We start from the raw sequence: 18,444 nt of genomic DNA on the forward strand, positions 1-18,444 counted from the left end.
AAAATTTAAAATGTTTCACATATATCAAAATATTTCTTGTTATTATTTCGAATCATAAATAATAAGAAAGAAACAGAAAGAAAGAGAATTGTTCAGAATATTTGTGAAATTATAAAAACATACATTCTTAATACACACGAAATTAATATTAATAAGAATCACATACATATATTTAAAAAAAACGTGCAATAACGAAAATGGACTTTAACTAATCATTGATTATACTTACATATATCATCATCCATTTTCTATTAACTTCATATAGATGTACAGAAAGTTTTACAAAAGAATTTATATTTCACCATACAATTTTAATTATATCTCAATTATATATCTACTATATATTTTTTTATAAGCATTTGATTAAATTTTAATACATACCCTAATAGTACACATGTTCAAAAGACGTCTAGAGATCATCCAGAGGACATCCAGAGGATTTAAAGTATCCTCTGACTATCCTTTGGATGTTCTCTGGACGTCTTTTGGACATGTGTATTATTATGATACATAGCAAACCGATAGCACGAATTTCTTAACATAATTAAAAAAATGATTACGACATTTATATGATATAACTGATGTAGCTGATATAAATATAAAAACAGAAATAATAATAATATTAATAATACGCTATGGTACAATTAAATATTACGGTCAATTTTGTATAAGTTATGATCAATTTTCAATAATATTATAATATAATTACGAAATGTAAATTGATATTTTATAACATAGTTAACTTTCGATCCTCTAAATACCCAAATAATTCGAAATATACAGTAAAATATGTATGCAATATATTACTTTTATAATTAAATGATCACTGTGTATGTATTTGTCATCTTGATATAACTGACTGCGCATTAATTACATCCGTGCATTGTGATTTAAATCGGCCAAAGTCAAATTGGCAATTATGATAAAACGATATATAGAATGACCGTCAATTTAATCGACATAAAAATATATTTATATCTCGTATCAATTTATTATATAATTTGATAATATATACAAATTTTTCCAATTTTTTTTACAAAATTTATTCTTGCACAACTATGTATGTAGCTATTATTCATGAATTTTTAGTTAAATTGATTAATACCCGATATGAAAATTTCTATGAATAAAATCAACTTATAATAGAAAACACAGTAAAATTAGGAAAAATGTATGATACGCTCCGCATTTAAAACGATCATAATTCGATTACTGACTCGGTAACAAAACAACAAATCCGCTTGTTCATCTGCTAATGGAAAGTAACATCACTCGAGATCTTTGTGATCACTTGGCAAAGAAAATACTTCCTATCTATGCACATTATATTTTTGTAAATATAGTTTAAGAAGAATTTTGCATCCCCTAAGCATGTTCATTTCACTCGCTTTTGCACATTTTGTCAAACACTTATTCCCAAGTCGCGATCCACGGAAAGTACAACGTGTCTATGAAGTTAGGGAACTTCTATAATAAGAGTGCATCTCTGACTTTCCATAACTCGGAACGACCTCATGGGACGCAGCCCGTTACAACACTGCGCGGTATCTAGATTTCGACCCTGCGGGTGATCTCTCCACAAGTTATAGCGCCGACGCATCAAACACCGCGTTTGGTATATAGATTTATACAATCGATTAATGTGCACAAAATGTATGCGATAAAACTTACAAGATACATCTCTATCGAAAAAGATTTCATTAATATTTATATATCTGAATTTTTTTTCTCGATTGACACAAACTTTGCAAAAAATACCTTTTTCTATAATTTCTTTAAATTGTAGACTTTGCCAATATTTTAACGGTTTATATTATCGAAAAATAAAATTATAGATAAAGAGCGATAACATGATCTCTTTTCGTACGGATGCACCATTGCCGATTGCGCCTTGGGACATCCGTCGCCGAGTGCAGTCACTTGATTTATTTGCTAACGGTTAAGTACACAAAACGAAATTGCCTCAATATCAGCGTGAATTTGCCTTATCGGTGCCACCAATATTTCGCACGTTATATTTTTTTACACGGTTTAAAGTAAATTTAATCAAGCAAGAAAAAAAAAGCGCGAATAGAATCCATAAACCGTAGGAATTATCATGAGATGATAGTAATCACCTATAAAAAGATGTTATACTGAAAAGTGGGTGGAAGAAATAAGGAAATTAATGAATGAAAGAAATTTCACGGAGAGACAATAGGAAGACCGGAAGAGGTAGAAACTAGGCGTTAGACAACGGAAGACGTTCTAAATCGAATATATATATATATACTGAAAAGTGAAGTGATGAATAAACAAAGGCGCGACGAATAAAGTGCGATGCAAAAACGTAATGTTGCACCGATCATTTCTATTTATAATCACGCAAACGGCATGCGTGATATCATGTTTTACGTGATAGATTGAATAAAATACTATTACTTACAATTAGACGTGATAAGGTATAAAGTAGAAGAGATCAAATTGAACTAAATCCTTTGAATTTTTCAGTTTTTGATGTACCACTTATGACAGTTTTATAAGAATTCGTAAAGAGATCAGAATTAAAAATCAGTATGATTGATATATTACGTATGTATATATCGCGACTTTCTCTTATCAGACCAAATGTACAACTTGAGATATCTGTATTCAGGAATTGTGCTTACAATAAAACTTCATAAAACAGAAGTTCACGCGCGTAAAGATTCTGGCGTTAAAATTATTCATTTATATATGTAATAATTTATCTACGTTAATCTAATGAAGAATCTCGTATTTAATTCTAAACACTGCTGTTATAAATAAGCTGTTTTCAATGAAATCATTGCTAAATTTATAATTAGACAACTATATATCTTAATATTATTACTCAACAGATTATCTTTGATCACATAATATATCAATTAAATTCTAATTGTAATTTTACACACACAATGATTACTCGTTTTAGCGCGCACGAATTAGATTAAATTAAATTAAAATAAATACATTTATACATTAACCGAATAATATATAACTGCAAGTCTCTACAGATAATTGACTTGCGCAATTGATATATTTGCAAATAGATACGTATAATGTTAATAATGCAAAAGTTGTCTAAATAACATTCGAAGAGCCTTTAAAAAATTAACAGTTGCTTTTTTAATCATTTAGAACTACTTTTTAAATCTTGAAATCTTTTATTTTTTGAATTCTTACCTTTCGTGCTTAAGATTTGCTCCTCGACGGTCTCGACATGCCGCGGTTCTTCCGATACTTGAATAATCCAACGAATTTTCCTCCGCTGCATCTAAAACAAACCGCACACGTGACAGTTGCAATCGATAATCCAACAAACTCTAAAAATGCGCAGCATGAATCGCTATTGGTTTTAATCGCTAGACTGAATGAGATTAGTAGTGTAAGGCAGATTTAAAGTTGCTTTGACGATATCAGTACGATTATTTTTTATGGACAGAAGTTGATATGAAAAGTACTATTTCTATCGGTATAATAACAATTCCCTCGTAACCTCTAGATTATCATGAATACATATACACTTTTTTTCCTATTTAAGTGTTGTATTTGCACGAAATACAATAAATTTTACATACAACTAAATTATTATCTAAATATTTTCGAGCTTGTTGTACATACTTAAGAAGATAAGAAATAAGATATTTAGATTTTTAATGATGTAAATGACAATTATAACGAATATTACTAATCATATATTTTGATTAAATAGAAATTTACTGATTATTTTAAATTCATAAAATTTGCATCAAACAATTCAAAAACTATTAATGTATAATCCGAATTAATGTATATTTGATTTAAAGAGCACTATTATTATTATTATTACTTAAAATGCTCTCGATTTTTCAATGCGCGCATTTTGATTAAATTCTTTTTACACTTCTAAAGTACAGAATTTTTATTTAAAAATTATTAAAATTATTAAAAATTCTATACTTCAAGAAAACTCATATATATAATGAACTCTAAAGATTTCTTGCTTAATTTGTTAATTTTTTTTTATTTAATGATAAATTAATTTACAAGTTCGTTTAAAATTAATTTTAGCACGAGTTTAGCGTCACGTAATAGTGCTTTGTTGCGCACATGTCTACGTATGATTTCGACCTGCAAACATGCATATAACATTTGCACAGATTGCGATAATTACGCGCTTCCTATTGTATAATTATTAACGGAAACAACATTAACACCATCAATGACGCTTCTCGCAATGAATGACAGAGACAACACGGATGTTTTCTATACATCTAATATTCGTAATTGACGCTTCATCGTTATAATTCACTCTCAATGACCATGAAATCGTACTCGCGACGCGAGACGCGTCAATTTACGAGCGACACAGCGCGATAATCGGCTTTTTCTATAAATCATTATTTACCTCGGAAATCCTCGTGACATTAGGAAAATGCGCTTTCCGCCTTCGGCGAATCGCGTACGAATCTCGAGCCTCGTCACGGACGATAAAACCGACGAGTGAGCACTGACAGTGATTTGTCTGTCAACGGAAGTGACACCCCAGCTGACTATCCGGGACAGCTCTCGTTGCGTTCGCCAATGTGCATCGTGCCTGCGTGCTTACTATACGTTGACTTGGCCATACGAGGAGGAATTGTCAGTCATTACGCCTACACGTTCGCACTCGCTGGCAGCGAGTGCGGCTGTTCATCTCTTGGGCCGCGTACTTTTATCACCGGCTAATCACCGGCGAATATCGTCGCGCCTACGTCCGTCACACGGCATTGCAAAGCCTGTTAGAATGTGATAATAAGTACGATAATAAGTATGATAATAAGTACGTATGTAGATCGAATCTCTATCGAATCTTATTTTATCTAGGATGATCTCGGTCCTTGACCGATGGATCAATCCGGAATCGATCTTTATGTTCAAACAAAAATACTGGCAAGTGATTGATGAAAGAATGACAGAAATATGTAATAAAAGTTATGTTTCATCTAAATCTCTAAATGCGCGTCACTTTAGCGTTTCGAGTGTTAATGGTTACAATTCTTAACTTTTTTGTTTTTATATTCTTGGAATCAAGTGTAATATCGCTGGTTGCGGCGATGACCACCAGCAGCTCGATATTGCGTAAACAGTATGAATAAAATAAAGAATAATTTTCCATACCTAATTTTAAGCCTTATTGATTACGTTCAGCGAAGAGGAATTTGCAACTGCAACTTTCTATTAGTTGTATTATTCAAATGGATTTTTTTATAGCTTCATAAAGCAAACACACATACATGGAAAAGTCAATTAATCGTCTTGTATAATATATGCGGAGCGCAAAAATATGGCATCCATTATGTTAGATCCGTGACGATTGATTTTTCTATATATATGCATTTTATACAAATCTGTCGGACTTCGACTATCACATCTATTGATTAATCGAGTTTCATTTTTCTAGTGTATTAAAAGAATACTTACTGTGCGCAAAATACTGTACATTTGTATTGCGAGACACGAGCAAACACACGCACAAAGGAAAAGAACATGTATGAACAGGAATTTTTCAGCGCGAAATCATTTCAAATTGACAATACTTGCAACGATGTCGTTGCGATGCAGTACTAATGGCGCCTTCGCATGATTGCGACAATACGTGCACACGATATAACAGCCAATCAGATTATCTCTTTTATAAAAAAGCAAAAACGTGATTGGCTCCGCGCGTCGCATCTTATCGTATCTTATTGCTGTGTATTCTATGTACAAGAATCACAAGCATTCCGTTGTAAATAATTATTTACTCTCAAATGCGTGGTTAGAAAGGAAACGGATGTGAAAGAAAGGAAAAGTGTTTATAAAAATATCACATAAAAAAACGTTCCAAAATGTATCTCATGTATTATTTGAACGAAAAAGGAGAGCGAGTATATACATTAAAGGTGATTATATGTGATAAATTATATATACACAATTTTATATATGTACAATTATTTTTATATAAAATAAAAATTATATGCACGCGTTGTATAGTGCAAGCTATAACATTTTCTATCTCTTGTAATAGAATATTCCAAACTTTTTTTTATTTAATATCTTAAAATTGTTAATTCTTTGTTTCTATTTTTTATAGAAAATAGATCCTAATGGAAAACCTACATTATCAGCACATCCAGGTAAATTATTAAAAACAACTACATTTTTGGATCTATATATCTTATTTTACAGAATAATTACAAAAAGTAGATAATATCTTTATGTAATATATTTATATCTATTTTTTTATAGCTCGATTTTCTGTAGAGGACAAATATTCAAGAGAAAGGATTACAATGAAGAAACGATTTGGATTGCTTTTAACACAACAACCTCTACCTAGCTTTTAATATAAAATACATATAAAATCATGTTATAAATTTTACTGGAAAATGTAGAATATAATTGAAAGAATTCATGTATACACACACACACACACATACAATATAGTAATATATCTCGTACTACTATATAATAATCTACATCGCTGTTACCAGAGGTAGTTCAACTTTTACACCTACAACTTCCTTTAGTGATAATTGGCAGAAAATATGCACACGCAAAAATCATATTAATGCATTTGGCATCATAACTGTAATACATATATGTAATGATTATTTGTTATAAGAATTTATTAACTCAAATAATATATAAATAAATTTATTAATTTGTATGAAATAATATTGAGTTGTTCTGTTAATATATAGCAAACAAAATCATTTCTTACATATTAATTTTCATACAGATATATATATATATATATATATATATATATATTTACTATAAACATTTTATTTTTTTACTGTATATTCACATGTCATTTATAAAGAATAAAAACTTTGTCGTATACAGTGATTTCTTGACTTGCAATATATAATATAATTTTATTTAGAAAATTGCGTAACAAGATGACATATAGGAGCAATCTCATTAGCTTAACATGAATATTATTCTTGTAATGTCTGGCAAATTAATACATATACATATATATATAATAAAAATTGAAATACAAAAAGCCGAAAATATAAATTTCTGATAACTATCTTATAATTATATGCTTAACTATTAATATGTAGACCTATATTATTTATAATTCTATGTATATTAAAAAATAATAAAAGTGGTAATCTGCATTTTATATATATATATATATGTAAACAACTTTACATATGTATCAATATATAATATTAGCTATATACAGTATGCTTTGTTAGAATTATTTACCAAATGCAAGTATTTAAACATTTAATAAGCTTTATTTATAAAATAATTAATTTTTAAAATATTTATTTATGCATAATAGATTAGAAATATATAATTTCACAAAAAAAAAACAATATTATCCAACATATATATATTGAATATTTGATCTAAAGTATGATTGCAATCTGCACATATGAAAATATCCTAAAAAATTTATATATAAATGTTAATGTTATTTTTGCCTTTGATATTTGAAATACTAATATATAATGGAAAAGAAATTACATTATTGCACATATATTGATTATTATAAATACATAGTAGTATATCTTATGTTTATTTTTACATTATGGTACAATATAACTTTGGTGAGTATTAAATAATGTGCATATGTGTGTACCCATAAGCATATTTTAATAATTACTATATAAATTAAATTTTCTTTACATATAGAAAAATTAGTATAGATATGAATTGTAGTTTAAAAAAAAATAAATAATTGAACTCTAATTAGATAAATTGATAATTAGATAAATTTTTTAGAAATGTTTAAATTTATTTTAATTTACTTATATTTATAAGTCTTTGAAATATATGTGAAAAAACATATATATGCATATATATACATTTAGTTTAACTTATTATTACTATTATATATAGAAAATTAATTGTACATATGTACATATTTTGGTCGTAAAATCAAATGTAATAAAAATAAAGAGATATTTTTAATAACTATAATAAGTAATATAAATTGTCTCTCATATGCATACAAAAATGAGATAATAAAAACATAATATAAATATACTGAAAAGAGAGAATTTTAAGAGGCATTTTCAATTTAACAAATATATAAATATTAATAATCAAGAGTATTTTATAATTACTCTATATTTAGAAATTAAAAATTCCATAAATATAGAAAGTTATAATATTTTAGAAAACATGGCACGCATATACACAATACAAGAGAAAATCTTCCTAATAATTCCAATTTTAAAATAAATACTCATATGAGCGATTCATATATTTTTCTCCTCTATATATGTATATATATGTATATTTAAAATATAAATATTATTAAAAGAACATATATATATATAACATATATTTTACAGCATCAAATAAACTCCTAATTTATGTACCAAAAAATTATACCTGTAGTAATTACTATACTTACAATTTTTAGAAAATAGAAATTCATAATACAATTTATGTTCACAAGCTTATGAATATATTGCTAACAAATATTTATATCAATTTTACATATATCTACATTTGATGAACATTTTTATATTTCTTTTAAAATTAAGATGTAGTATTAAATATTTTAAATAAGAGAAAAAAATTACATATTGTGTGGGAAATTCATATAATAATAAGCTCCAAATAAATGTAGAATAAAAAAAGTAAAAAATCAATTAGAAAAGAATTATTATTTGTCATGTGCAAAATGACAAAAATATAAGTACATAGTTTAACACATAACTAAAACAAGCTTTATCGACGTACATCATAATTATATGAATATAAAATCATTAAGAAATATAATATTTTCTTTGATATGATATACACATCATATTATTACAAATAACATCTTTCTATCAAAAATCTCTAATTGAAATATAAAATATAATACAACAAATACAATATAATACAACAAATTACATATATATATTAAATGTTCTAACTTCTAGACAAAACATACATATGTATGCTTGGTAAGAAATAGGTTTAGTTATTAATTTTAAATAAAAAATTTATGGCATCGCATTGTATAATTATTAATTGCAAAATTTAAGTTTTTTTGAAATATGATAATAATGAATAACTTTGGTAATAGAAAATTGAAATAAACTGTCACATGAATCTCTTAGACAAATAATGTTAAACTATCCTTCAACGTCGATTTACTTCAAAATGTTAATTTATATTGATATATATATATATATATATATATATATATATATATATATATATATATATATATATATACCTTTATCGTGTAAATAATAAAAAATATTTACACAATCGTTCATTATGTTACAAAAACAAATTATGAATATTTTCTAAAGCTCCTCCTAAACCCAAGTGTTTACAGAAAGTAAAATGTATACATTTTTAACATTTTTAACAATTTACAAATTTTAGTTCGATTCTGATGGAACTGCTGGCAGAACATGCACTTGCTGTGCTTTACTGGCATTATACACTTGTCCTGGACTAAATGGCTCTAATCGAGGACCAGATCCTACATCATTTTTATTACGGATGATATCTTAAAATAAAAACACAAATAAAAAAATAATTATATAAATTTCATACAATCTAATAATACTATTTTTCCAGATCGTATTACAATTATCTTTTCTAAAAAAATTTAGTAAGTTTTGCACCAATCAAGTATAATACATTATATATAAGTATATATAAAAATAGCTTAAACTTACCATTTTTAGACTCTGTTGCAGGTATATATCGAGATAATCTAACAACAGGGAGAGGCAAATAACCACTCGTCAGAGGCATTACATCTAATGTAACACTTTGCTTTTCTACTATTTCTAATGATACAATGCCTGCAGTCCGACCACATACCGCCCACATGGTTTGGTCTGCTAGAACCTCATACATTAACTGTGGTGGAGGATTTGGGCTAAGACTAGGTAACACGCGCATCACTGTAAGACAGAGATGGCACATACTACCAGCACGACAAAACTCTCCTCCACTACCACTTGCTTCAACTTTTGAAGATACCGTGAATAAAGTCTGGAAAGCATCATTAGGAATAAAAGAGAGGATTAATGTTATATACTGTTCTAATATATATACATATATATATATATATATATATATATATATATGTATATATATAGGATATTTTATCATAAGTTCTATGAAAAAAAAATTAATAACATTAGATATTGCAATATAAGTTACCATTAATCCGACTGTTCTTTTATTTCAATAAAAATTTCGAATATGTAAATGTATAACAATAAAACATTAATCAATGAGATATAGTTATTCTTACCACATAATCTGTAATATCAAAATTGCATCTATAAAGACTACATGCTTTCTCAATTCTTTCTAAATTATGTATGTGTAATGGATCATCATCAACATGTGTATCGATTAATTCTTTAGTATTGCTAATTGGTATATATTTTACACGAAAATCAGTCTTTATTGGCATCGTAGATCTTTCATCTTTTCCAATTTCAAGTTCCCACATAAAGGAAACATTCATTCCATTACCTATCACTAATCTTTGACCCGCAATAGGATTTAAGCTTTTAAAGATAACATCTATCGACGTAATTGTAGTTAATTCAGGTTCAGTTAATTGTAAAAGTTGATTTGTCAAACCAGTTACAACTATTTGAACAAATTTTCTTTGTTTTGCCGTATGAAGCTTCATGTTAGACATTAAGGGTGGGCCAAAATGTAAAAGTATGCTTTCTTCCAAATCCCATGGACATTGAATATTCAACTAAAAAAAAATTATAAGTTATTTGTAATTATATAAAAAATTAATATTAAAAGTAATTCGTAATATTTATTGAATAGAAAAGAATATAATATAATTATACAAATGTTAAATACTTTATGTTCCATAGATGAGGCATCCTTCTTTGGTGGAAGTTCAGCTAGAACTTTTAATTGTATTCTTATAGTTTGAAATGGTTCACATGTTGGCAGTGATATTTCCAATTCTTTTACCATTACTTTTTCGACACTTTGTGACTGCACCGTCAATCCGCGTGATGTGCGTAACTTTAATTTCATTTCTTCAGTGATTTTCGTACTTCCGCTTGAAATAACTAACTCAATATCTTGAATAAGACCTGCCAATAAATCTCTACCGCAATTTACAGATATCATCGGCTGTGTTTTTGCTACTTCGTAGCATAGTCGTGGATTTAATATAGATGATAAAAATTCTAATTTGTCTTCTATCACCAATGATAATTGGCTAACTTTATATAAACCTGGTTGATTTACTCTTCTTGTCAATATAAATGTATTTGTACCAGGTTTCATAAGAAATTCATCACATGAAAGTGCTTTGCTAAAATCGCCCTTTACATTAACCGAAGGTTTTCTATGCTTTGCACTATCTGACCGTCTCACAAGTGGCTTTGTATTTTTATTAATAACACTAGCAGACCCAAGACTTCTATCTTCCTTGTAATCCAAATAACAATATACTTGCAAGTGTAACAAACTAGGATCAAACAATTTCATATCTTCTAATGTGCACTTTGATAACCTGAAGCAAAATAAAATAGAAATTAGACATATATAAAAAAAAACATATAACAGTAAATATGTATATAATGTTACATAGATAGCAATATACAGGGTGACCCATTTTAACTTAGGCAGCCAAATAACTCGAAAAATAAGCAAGATAGAGAAAAATGTTTTAGACAAAAGTTGTATGGTTTCGAGGGGGCCATAAGATGGTATCATTGGTTTGACCTTGAAGAGTCATTTGAAGGTCACGTGAAGGTCACTTCAATTTTTTTAAATGGAACATCCTATATATTTTTGTACATTCTTGTAGCTCATCTCGAGAGCTTTCCAAAACACTATAATTAAGTACATTTTCGTTAAGTACTTTTTGAGTTATGAGGCTTGAAATAATTTCTTAATTTTACATAAACCGTAAAATATCTTGTAAAATATTCATTTTTCGATTACCTTACCTTAATAGTTTTATGTACAAAATAATGAGAGGAATCAATTGGTGTAAAGAAAACACATAGTTGTTTCGAAGAAAAAATATGTAATTTGCAATTAACAATTCCATATTTTTTCTTAAAAACAACTATGTGTTTTCTTTACACCAATTGATTCCTCTCATTATTTTGTACATAAAAGTATTAAGGTAAGATAATCGAAAAATGAATATTTTACAAGATATTTTACGGTTTATGTAAAATTAAGAAATTATTTCAAGCATCATAACTCAAAAAGTACTTAACGGAAAGGTACTTAATTATAGTGTTTTGGAAAGCTCTCGAAATAAGCTACAAAAATGTACAAAAATATATAGGGTATTCCATTTAAAAAAATTGAAGTGACCTTCACGTGACCTTCAAATGACTCTTCAAGGTCAAACCAATGATACCATCTTATGGCCCCCTCGAAACCATACAACTTTTGTCTAAAACATTTTTCTCTATCTTGCTTATTTTTCGAGTTATTTGGCTGCCTAAGTTAAAATGGGTCACCCTGTATATATATATATATATATATATATATATATATATATATATATATATAATCTTTACAATTCCACAATCTGCTTTTACAATGTTTTTTATATATATGAAGAATTATATGCACAGATAAAAGTTTATATATAAGCAAGAAAATTTATAAACTTCTTATTCATTTTAACTCTTACAATTGTACGGGAGGCTCAATAGGTGCTTTTAATCCTTTCTTTTTATTAGGTATAGATGGCTTTTGTATCTCCTCTACAGAGATAGCGGCACTGGTGCATCTTATTTCACGAGGGAACAAACTCTGTACACTTATCTCAATACTAACTACACAGTCTTGTACTATCTTATCCATTACTTTAGCTTCCATACTGAGTATTATAAAAGCATATCCGAGCTCTGTGAGTAATGGTTGAGACGAAGAGATCATTTTCATATATCCTAACATTTCTTCCAAGTATGTATTGCGTACAGTTATGTGCAAAACACTTGTACAAGCTACTGCTGCGCACACTTTAGTATATTTCTCGACATCGTCCATGCGTTTATAACATTCGGCCAACTCCAACTGTGTTTGTGCAGCCAAATGACTCCATCCTTCATCCATATAAGTTTTTAAAGCATCAGATAGAAACGCGACTGCTTTTTGATTTTCGCCGAGTTCACTATAGAATCGTGCCAATTCTTTGCCGATTAATCTAGCTGACCGAATGCGTCCAACGTGCTTGTATGTACCCATGGCTAATTCTGCATGCTCCAAATATTGTTTCTTAAATGCTTCTTTGGACGAAAGTGCTTCCTTTAATTTATCTGTAGGAGTTAACTTCCTCTCTACCTGTGGTTCAGAATCTCCTATGCCAGCTATAAGATACACAACTGTGTGTAACTGTTCACTAGTCGGTTCACTTCCCGGCATTAGGCCACATAATTTTCCTAAACTCCCTAACTGAAAAAAAAAATATGCCATGAAAAGAAATTAAGAATTATATTTATATCATTATGTATTATTCCATTTATATATAATTATTTGAGAATATTAAAAAATAATAAAGAGTAAAGATATGTAAAATTAATCCTAGTCAAATACATAAATTAGATAATTTACCTTGTCTCTTGCAAGTGCCCATAAACTGGCCATATGTAAAGAACACAAGTCTAATTGTTGATTATTATCAATATTGTAAATAGATAACTGACATGCTTGCAAAACTTCTAATGCACAGAGGAATGACCAGCATTCTATAGATCCCTCAGGCTTCTGTACTTCTAAGATTCTTAGTTCACTCAATGTATTATGCACAAATGATAAACATCTTTGCGCAACCTGTATCACATACAAGAATAATCTTTCTTTAACAATAATATTTCGAGATAAAATTGATTAATTATTAATAATTGTTGAACATATATACAAACCTCCCAAGGTTTATTAAGCAAGAGTAACATGGCACATTGTCTACTGAACAAGTAACTCCTAAGATCTAATAAAGATGCCCTACATTCAGCCATAAGAAACCTTAAATGATGATTTGTACCGTTATTTAAATTCACGCCTCCCCAGTTGTTGAGAGGCATTTGAAATAGATTTAACCATCCTGGAGTATCTATGAACAGTTTATCTATATTTAGGTTTTCATTTTGTATCGATATCCTTTTTCATTGTATAATGTGCATCTTTTTATTCCAAAAACTTTGAAAGAAATATACCTCCTACATTAGAATTGAGTACAAATTGTGTAAAGAGAGCATCTAGTTCATCATATTGCACCAATGCTTCATCATATAGACCTAGCATTTGCAATGCAAACGCCAATTCTTCCTAAAACAATTTTAAGTCGTTTTTGTAATAAAAAAAAATTACTAAATTTTCAAGATTAGATATTTCAAAAATAAAAAAGTTTCCAGCAAGCACTGTATTACCTGTAGAAGAAAATAATGGCAGAAATTCCAATTAGGATTGTTTCGTCTTTCTCTCTGCTCACGTATAATATCCTCAAAGCGTGAAAGAGTTCTATCATATGCAGTCAACATCAAATGACGAATACGAGTTATCAAGCCTCTCCATGACTCGGCGGAACGAGATTCAGATTTAATTGGATTAATTACAGCAAAGCATCTAACAATTATATATATAATTTCATATCGAACAAAAATATTCATATCTGTGTTAAAATATAATTATTGAATTTATATCAATTACAACTTGAATGTAATTACCTGTCACCATTTTTGGCAGCAAAGTCATTTCTTATTTTATCCAACACTGTTGTCCTAGGTAATAGCTTATTGGCCTTTTTTAAATCATACGTTTCTACTAACACAATCATCCAATCTTGGATGTGATATAAATTTAATATTTTTAACCAGGCATCAATATCATCTCTGACATTAGTCTTATAAGTATCAATATCCTGTAAAGAGATGTATAAGATATAATATACTTGCTATTGCAAAGTTATCAAAAACATAAATACAACCAGATATTACTAAACACAAAGCATTTTTAATTTATTATATTTATATATAACTTATTTTCACATATAACTTCCTTTGATAAAATACGTAGTAGAAGAAAAAATCTATCTTGAAATTATATACACAACTTTTTTTATTATATATATATATATATATATATATATATATATATATATATATATATATATATATAGCAAGAAACTATAGTATCAAATGAAACATTATTATAAAAACTTACAGAACATTCAGTCCAATAAATATGAAAGATTGGTTGTTTTATAAGATGCCAATCTTTCTCAGTGGGCAAAATATCTCTGGAAAATGGCACAAAAGTCGTTTCAAGTTTAACTTGTTTAATAGGCCTGCTAAAGGACCTACGCCATTCTACTACATCTGCAGGTATAGCTTGAAGTAAATTCTTCTCCAATGTAGAAAACAAGTTCTCATCCCCAGCACCTGTATAATCACGCAAATTATTATATTTCTACTGTACCTACCTATAAAACATCATATATAATAAAATGATACATTTATATAAATTATATAAATAAGTCATCATCTATATAAATTTATATAAATAAGAGTAATTTTAAAAGAGAGCATATTTATATAAATTTATATAAGAATAACATCTTTCTTGCATATACTGCGATTAGGTAAGATTTAAACATGTATATCATAAGATATATCTTGTATTTTTATCGAGTCAGTTTATAGTCTAAACATTACATATGCGTAACAAAGGAAGAAAAAGAGTCGGGAAAAATATTCAATTATCTAAATATAATTCAAGTGATATTTTTCTTTATTCTGCAAAAGCTAACATATGTTTTTCAAGACAAAAAAACTTTGGAAAATCGAATAACTCAATCTTGAGGCACGTATCGTTCCGCGAGTTTTATCTAAACAATAAACGTCAATTTTATCCCGGAGGAATAGAGAGGAAAAAAATGAGGGAAACATCGCGGAAATTGACAGATAGTGAAATCGGGAGCATCAGTGAGACGGCGTTGTTATCGGCATAACATAGCGGTTAAACGATTCGAGCCAACTCACAGGTGACGATCGGTTTGCTGTCCATGGGAGCACTCGTTTTGCGTGCCTCAGCCACGGACGATCCTCCATTGCAATTCATCATTTCTGAGGACTGACAATACGCCTCGCGAGCTCGTTGCTCCCGATCGAGCTCTCAGTCATCACAACTCCACGATCCTCTCCGCATAAGAATCCTCGTCGTTCGTGGACTCGCAAGTTCGCCAAAGTTCGCAACGAGCCCTCAGGATTCCGCGATAAATTATCGGCGTGTATTTAACGACGATTTAGAAGATGAAACGAAACATTGTACTTCGCACTTTCGAACTCCATTGAGGTTGGAATCGGAATCTGCATTTGGTTGGTATATGCCGTTTCGTATCGATTCAAGTGAAACGAGGATCTCGCGATATCTCGTTATGTCATTGCAATGTGTTTGTGCTATGATGTAAAATTGTATCACATATACGTCAGTAGACATGTGTTTTTCAGTATTGTAATCTGATTGGCGACCATTGCGTATGTTCATGAAAATGGTGCATTGTACTTTTTTTATGTCATATATGTGTTTATTTTTTTGGAGTAAAAACGTGTATTGTCAGTTTGAAACGTTTCAAAAGTAACTGTTTTGAATAGTGTGCTTCTTTGCAATAATATCATTGTGTATGTCCCTCGAAACGTACATTTTTCTATGATTATTTTTACGCTAATGAATATATCAAAGTATTTTTAAACAATTGCAATGCACCGATTCTTAATGACCTTTAAAATCAATGTTAATCACATTACGCAAAATTTGTTCAAAGGTTATAATTTTATGCAATTTCAGATATATATATATATATATGTATACTATAATAATTTTTGAAAAATAGATTTCATGTAATTTTATTTACTCTTTTATGGCATGTATTTTATGTAATTTCTCTAACTATATGACTGATTTTATTCAAAGTATGCTTTTTTAGGAATTTGATAAATATATGAAAAGATGTCAAAAAATATAATTAAGAAAATACCTGACGATATACCACCTCATTCGAAAAAGGAAAGCCAAGGTTATATCGAGGATTTAAGGATAAAGCAGAAATGTGAATTGGAGGAACTTTTGGAAAGACAAAATAAAATTCTTGCAAACAAGTGGGTAAAATAATAAATAAATTAATATATTATGAATATTGAATTTCTAACTCTTATTACATTTTTTCAGACAATTTATCTCAAAGCTTCCCGATAAAGGAGAGAAAATTGTAAGCTTCCGTGATAAATTGTTGAAAGAGCTTGAGCATAGAAATGAAATGGAGACAGCAGCTAATTTGCTATCGCAACTTAATATAGCATCCATAGGCAAAGCAGCTATGACTAAATTAGAATGGACAGGAAAATATAATGACAAGAATGATGAAAATACAACCAAAGTTGTTGAACTAGATAGTGATGATGAAGATCCATTAAAGATATTAGCTCAGGTTTATTATATTTTAAATATGTAAATACTCAGTAATAACTTTTGTTAACTAATGTAATATAATTTTTTATTTTCTAATAGCCTACAGGAACTGGAGTTCATAAGAAAAAAATTATACACATAATACAAGAAGAAAGTCTCATCAAGCCAGAAGACATAGTAGAAATTGAATCCTTTAAAACAGACAATTGTTTAGATGTGGAACATGTAAAATATATCATTGATAAAGTAGAAAAAGCACAAGAAACAAACAAAAAGAAAAAACCATTTAAGCCATATAAAACAACTAAAAGCAACGTGCATGATCCAATAAAAGAGAAACAAAGAAAACTTCCTAAAAATTGGGAAGTCACAGCAGCTACACCACCTCTTATAATTCATGATGCAACAAAAGTTCTAAGCATTAATGAATCTTTAAGATTGCAGACAGAACAAACTAAAAAATTACAGGTATTTAATTTTTTTTTGTTCCCTAAAATTGTTAAATTTTCAAAAAATGTTTTACAAACCTTTTTTCTATATATCTTTACAATTAATTCTAAATATATATATATATATATATTTAGATATATATATATATATATATATATATATTTAGATATAAATATATATATATATATATATATATTCTATATATATATTATTATTTGACAGGAAATTCAAGCAAAACACGCAATAGAGCGTTTAGCTAATCAAATAGGAATGCAAAATATTGGTCCTATACCACAAAATATTGGAAATTATCAGTTACGACATACAAATAATTTACCTTCATCTTCTTCCTCCGAGGATGAGGAAGAATACGAGGTACAAGATGAAGAAGATAATGATAGAAGTGGAACAGTTGTATTTACTGTAGATTCTATAGAAAGCTAACGTTATACACATCTTGTATATAAATATTAGTGTTTTAAGAGTATTAATATTTATTTTTATTAATAAAATTATTTTTTAAATGATTAAGGAATTGTGCATATTTTACTTTTGAATACTTAAGAAATATATTTCTCTCTTTCTCTCTAATAATTC

General features: G+C 28.4%; 4 protein-coding genes across 13 annotated transcripts in view; 2 read left to right on the forward strand and 2 right to left on the reverse strand.

The window, feature by feature from the left end:
* Window positions 1-5,575, reverse strand: part of LOC145961499 (dystrophin, isoforms A/C/F/G/H) — a 425,853-nt gene extending 420,278 nt beyond the window's left edge. For 6 of the 7 annotated variants that reach the window (XM_083081735.1, XM_083081731.1, XM_083081730.1 and 3 more), the window contains exons 1-3: window positions 5,443-5,575; window positions 4,388-4,757; window positions 3,184-3,274 (exon numbers count right to left, since the gene is read on the reverse strand). In XM_083081735.1, the coding sequence (XP_082937861.1) occupies window positions 3,184-3,274 (91 nt within the window). In that variant the 5' untranslated portion in view covers window positions 4,388-4,757; window positions 5,443-5,575. The remainder of the gene's footprint in view (window positions 1-3,183; window positions 3,275-4,387; window positions 4,758-5,442) is intronic. The other variant, XM_083081736.1, reaches the window with a different exon arrangement.
* A 170-nt stretch (window positions 5,576-5,745) lies between these two features.
* Nop10 (Nop10 ribonucleoprotein) lies at window positions 5,746-6,680 on the forward strand. Its single transcript, XM_083081746.1, has 3 exons — window positions 5,746-5,903; window positions 6,095-6,137; window positions 6,250-6,680. The coding sequence occupies exons 1-3, from the start codon at window positions 5,850-5,852 to the stop codon at window positions 6,345-6,347; spliced, it is 195 nt and encodes a 64-aa protein (XP_082937872.1). The 5' UTR covers window positions 5,746-5,849; the 3' UTR covers window positions 6,348-6,680.
* Window positions 6,681-8,911: 2,231 nt separating this feature from the next.
* Window positions 8,912-16,388, reverse strand: Sidl (SIDL trafficking protein particle complex subunit 10). Its single transcript, XM_083081748.1, has 12 exons — window positions 15,972-16,388; window positions 15,154-15,371; window positions 14,658-14,851; window positions 14,361-14,556; window positions 14,148-14,259; window positions 13,857-14,044; window positions 13,546-13,764; window positions 12,623-13,386; window positions 10,813-11,479; window positions 10,238-10,699; window positions 9,651-9,972; window positions 8,912-9,478 (listed from the first exon to the last, which is right to left on the reverse strand). Exons 1-12 carry the CDS (start codon window positions 16,051-16,053, stop codon window positions 9,348-9,350), a joined length of 3,555 nt encoding a protein of 1,184 aa, XP_082937874.1. The 5' UTR covers window positions 16,054-16,388; the 3' UTR covers window positions 8,912-9,347.
* Polr2m (RNA polymerase II subunit M) lies at window positions 15,948-18,374 on the forward strand. 4 transcript variants are annotated; one of them, XM_083081751.1, is made up of 5 exons: window positions 15,948-16,307; window positions 16,916-17,087; window positions 17,158-17,416; window positions 17,497-17,865; window positions 18,070-18,374. In XM_083081751.1, exons 2-5 carry the CDS (start codon window positions 16,939-16,941, stop codon window positions 18,289-18,291), a joined length of 999 nt encoding a protein of 332 aa, XP_082937877.1. In that variant the 5' UTR covers window positions 15,948-16,307; window positions 16,916-16,938; the 3' UTR covers window positions 18,292-18,374. The 4 variants fall into 4 exon arrangements, with proteins under 4 accessions (XP_082937877.1, XP_082937876.1, XP_082937875.1 ...); XM_083081750.1 differs by lacking the exon at window positions 15,948-16,307 and adding an exon at window positions 16,511-16,829; XM_083081749.1 differs by lacking the exon at window positions 15,948-16,307 and adding an exon at window positions 16,511-16,753.
* Window positions 18,375-18,444: the final 70 nt, after the last annotated feature.

This window comes from Camponotus vicinus, unplaced genomic scaffold (genome assembly GCF_025532165.1).
Source record: "Camponotus vicinus isolate PSW18456_S1 unplaced genomic scaffold, iyCamVici1.0 SCAF_11, whole genome shotgun sequence".
In the NCBI taxonomy this organism is placed as follows: Eukaryota; Metazoa; Arthropoda; class Insecta; order Hymenoptera; family Formicidae; genus Camponotus; species Camponotus vicinus.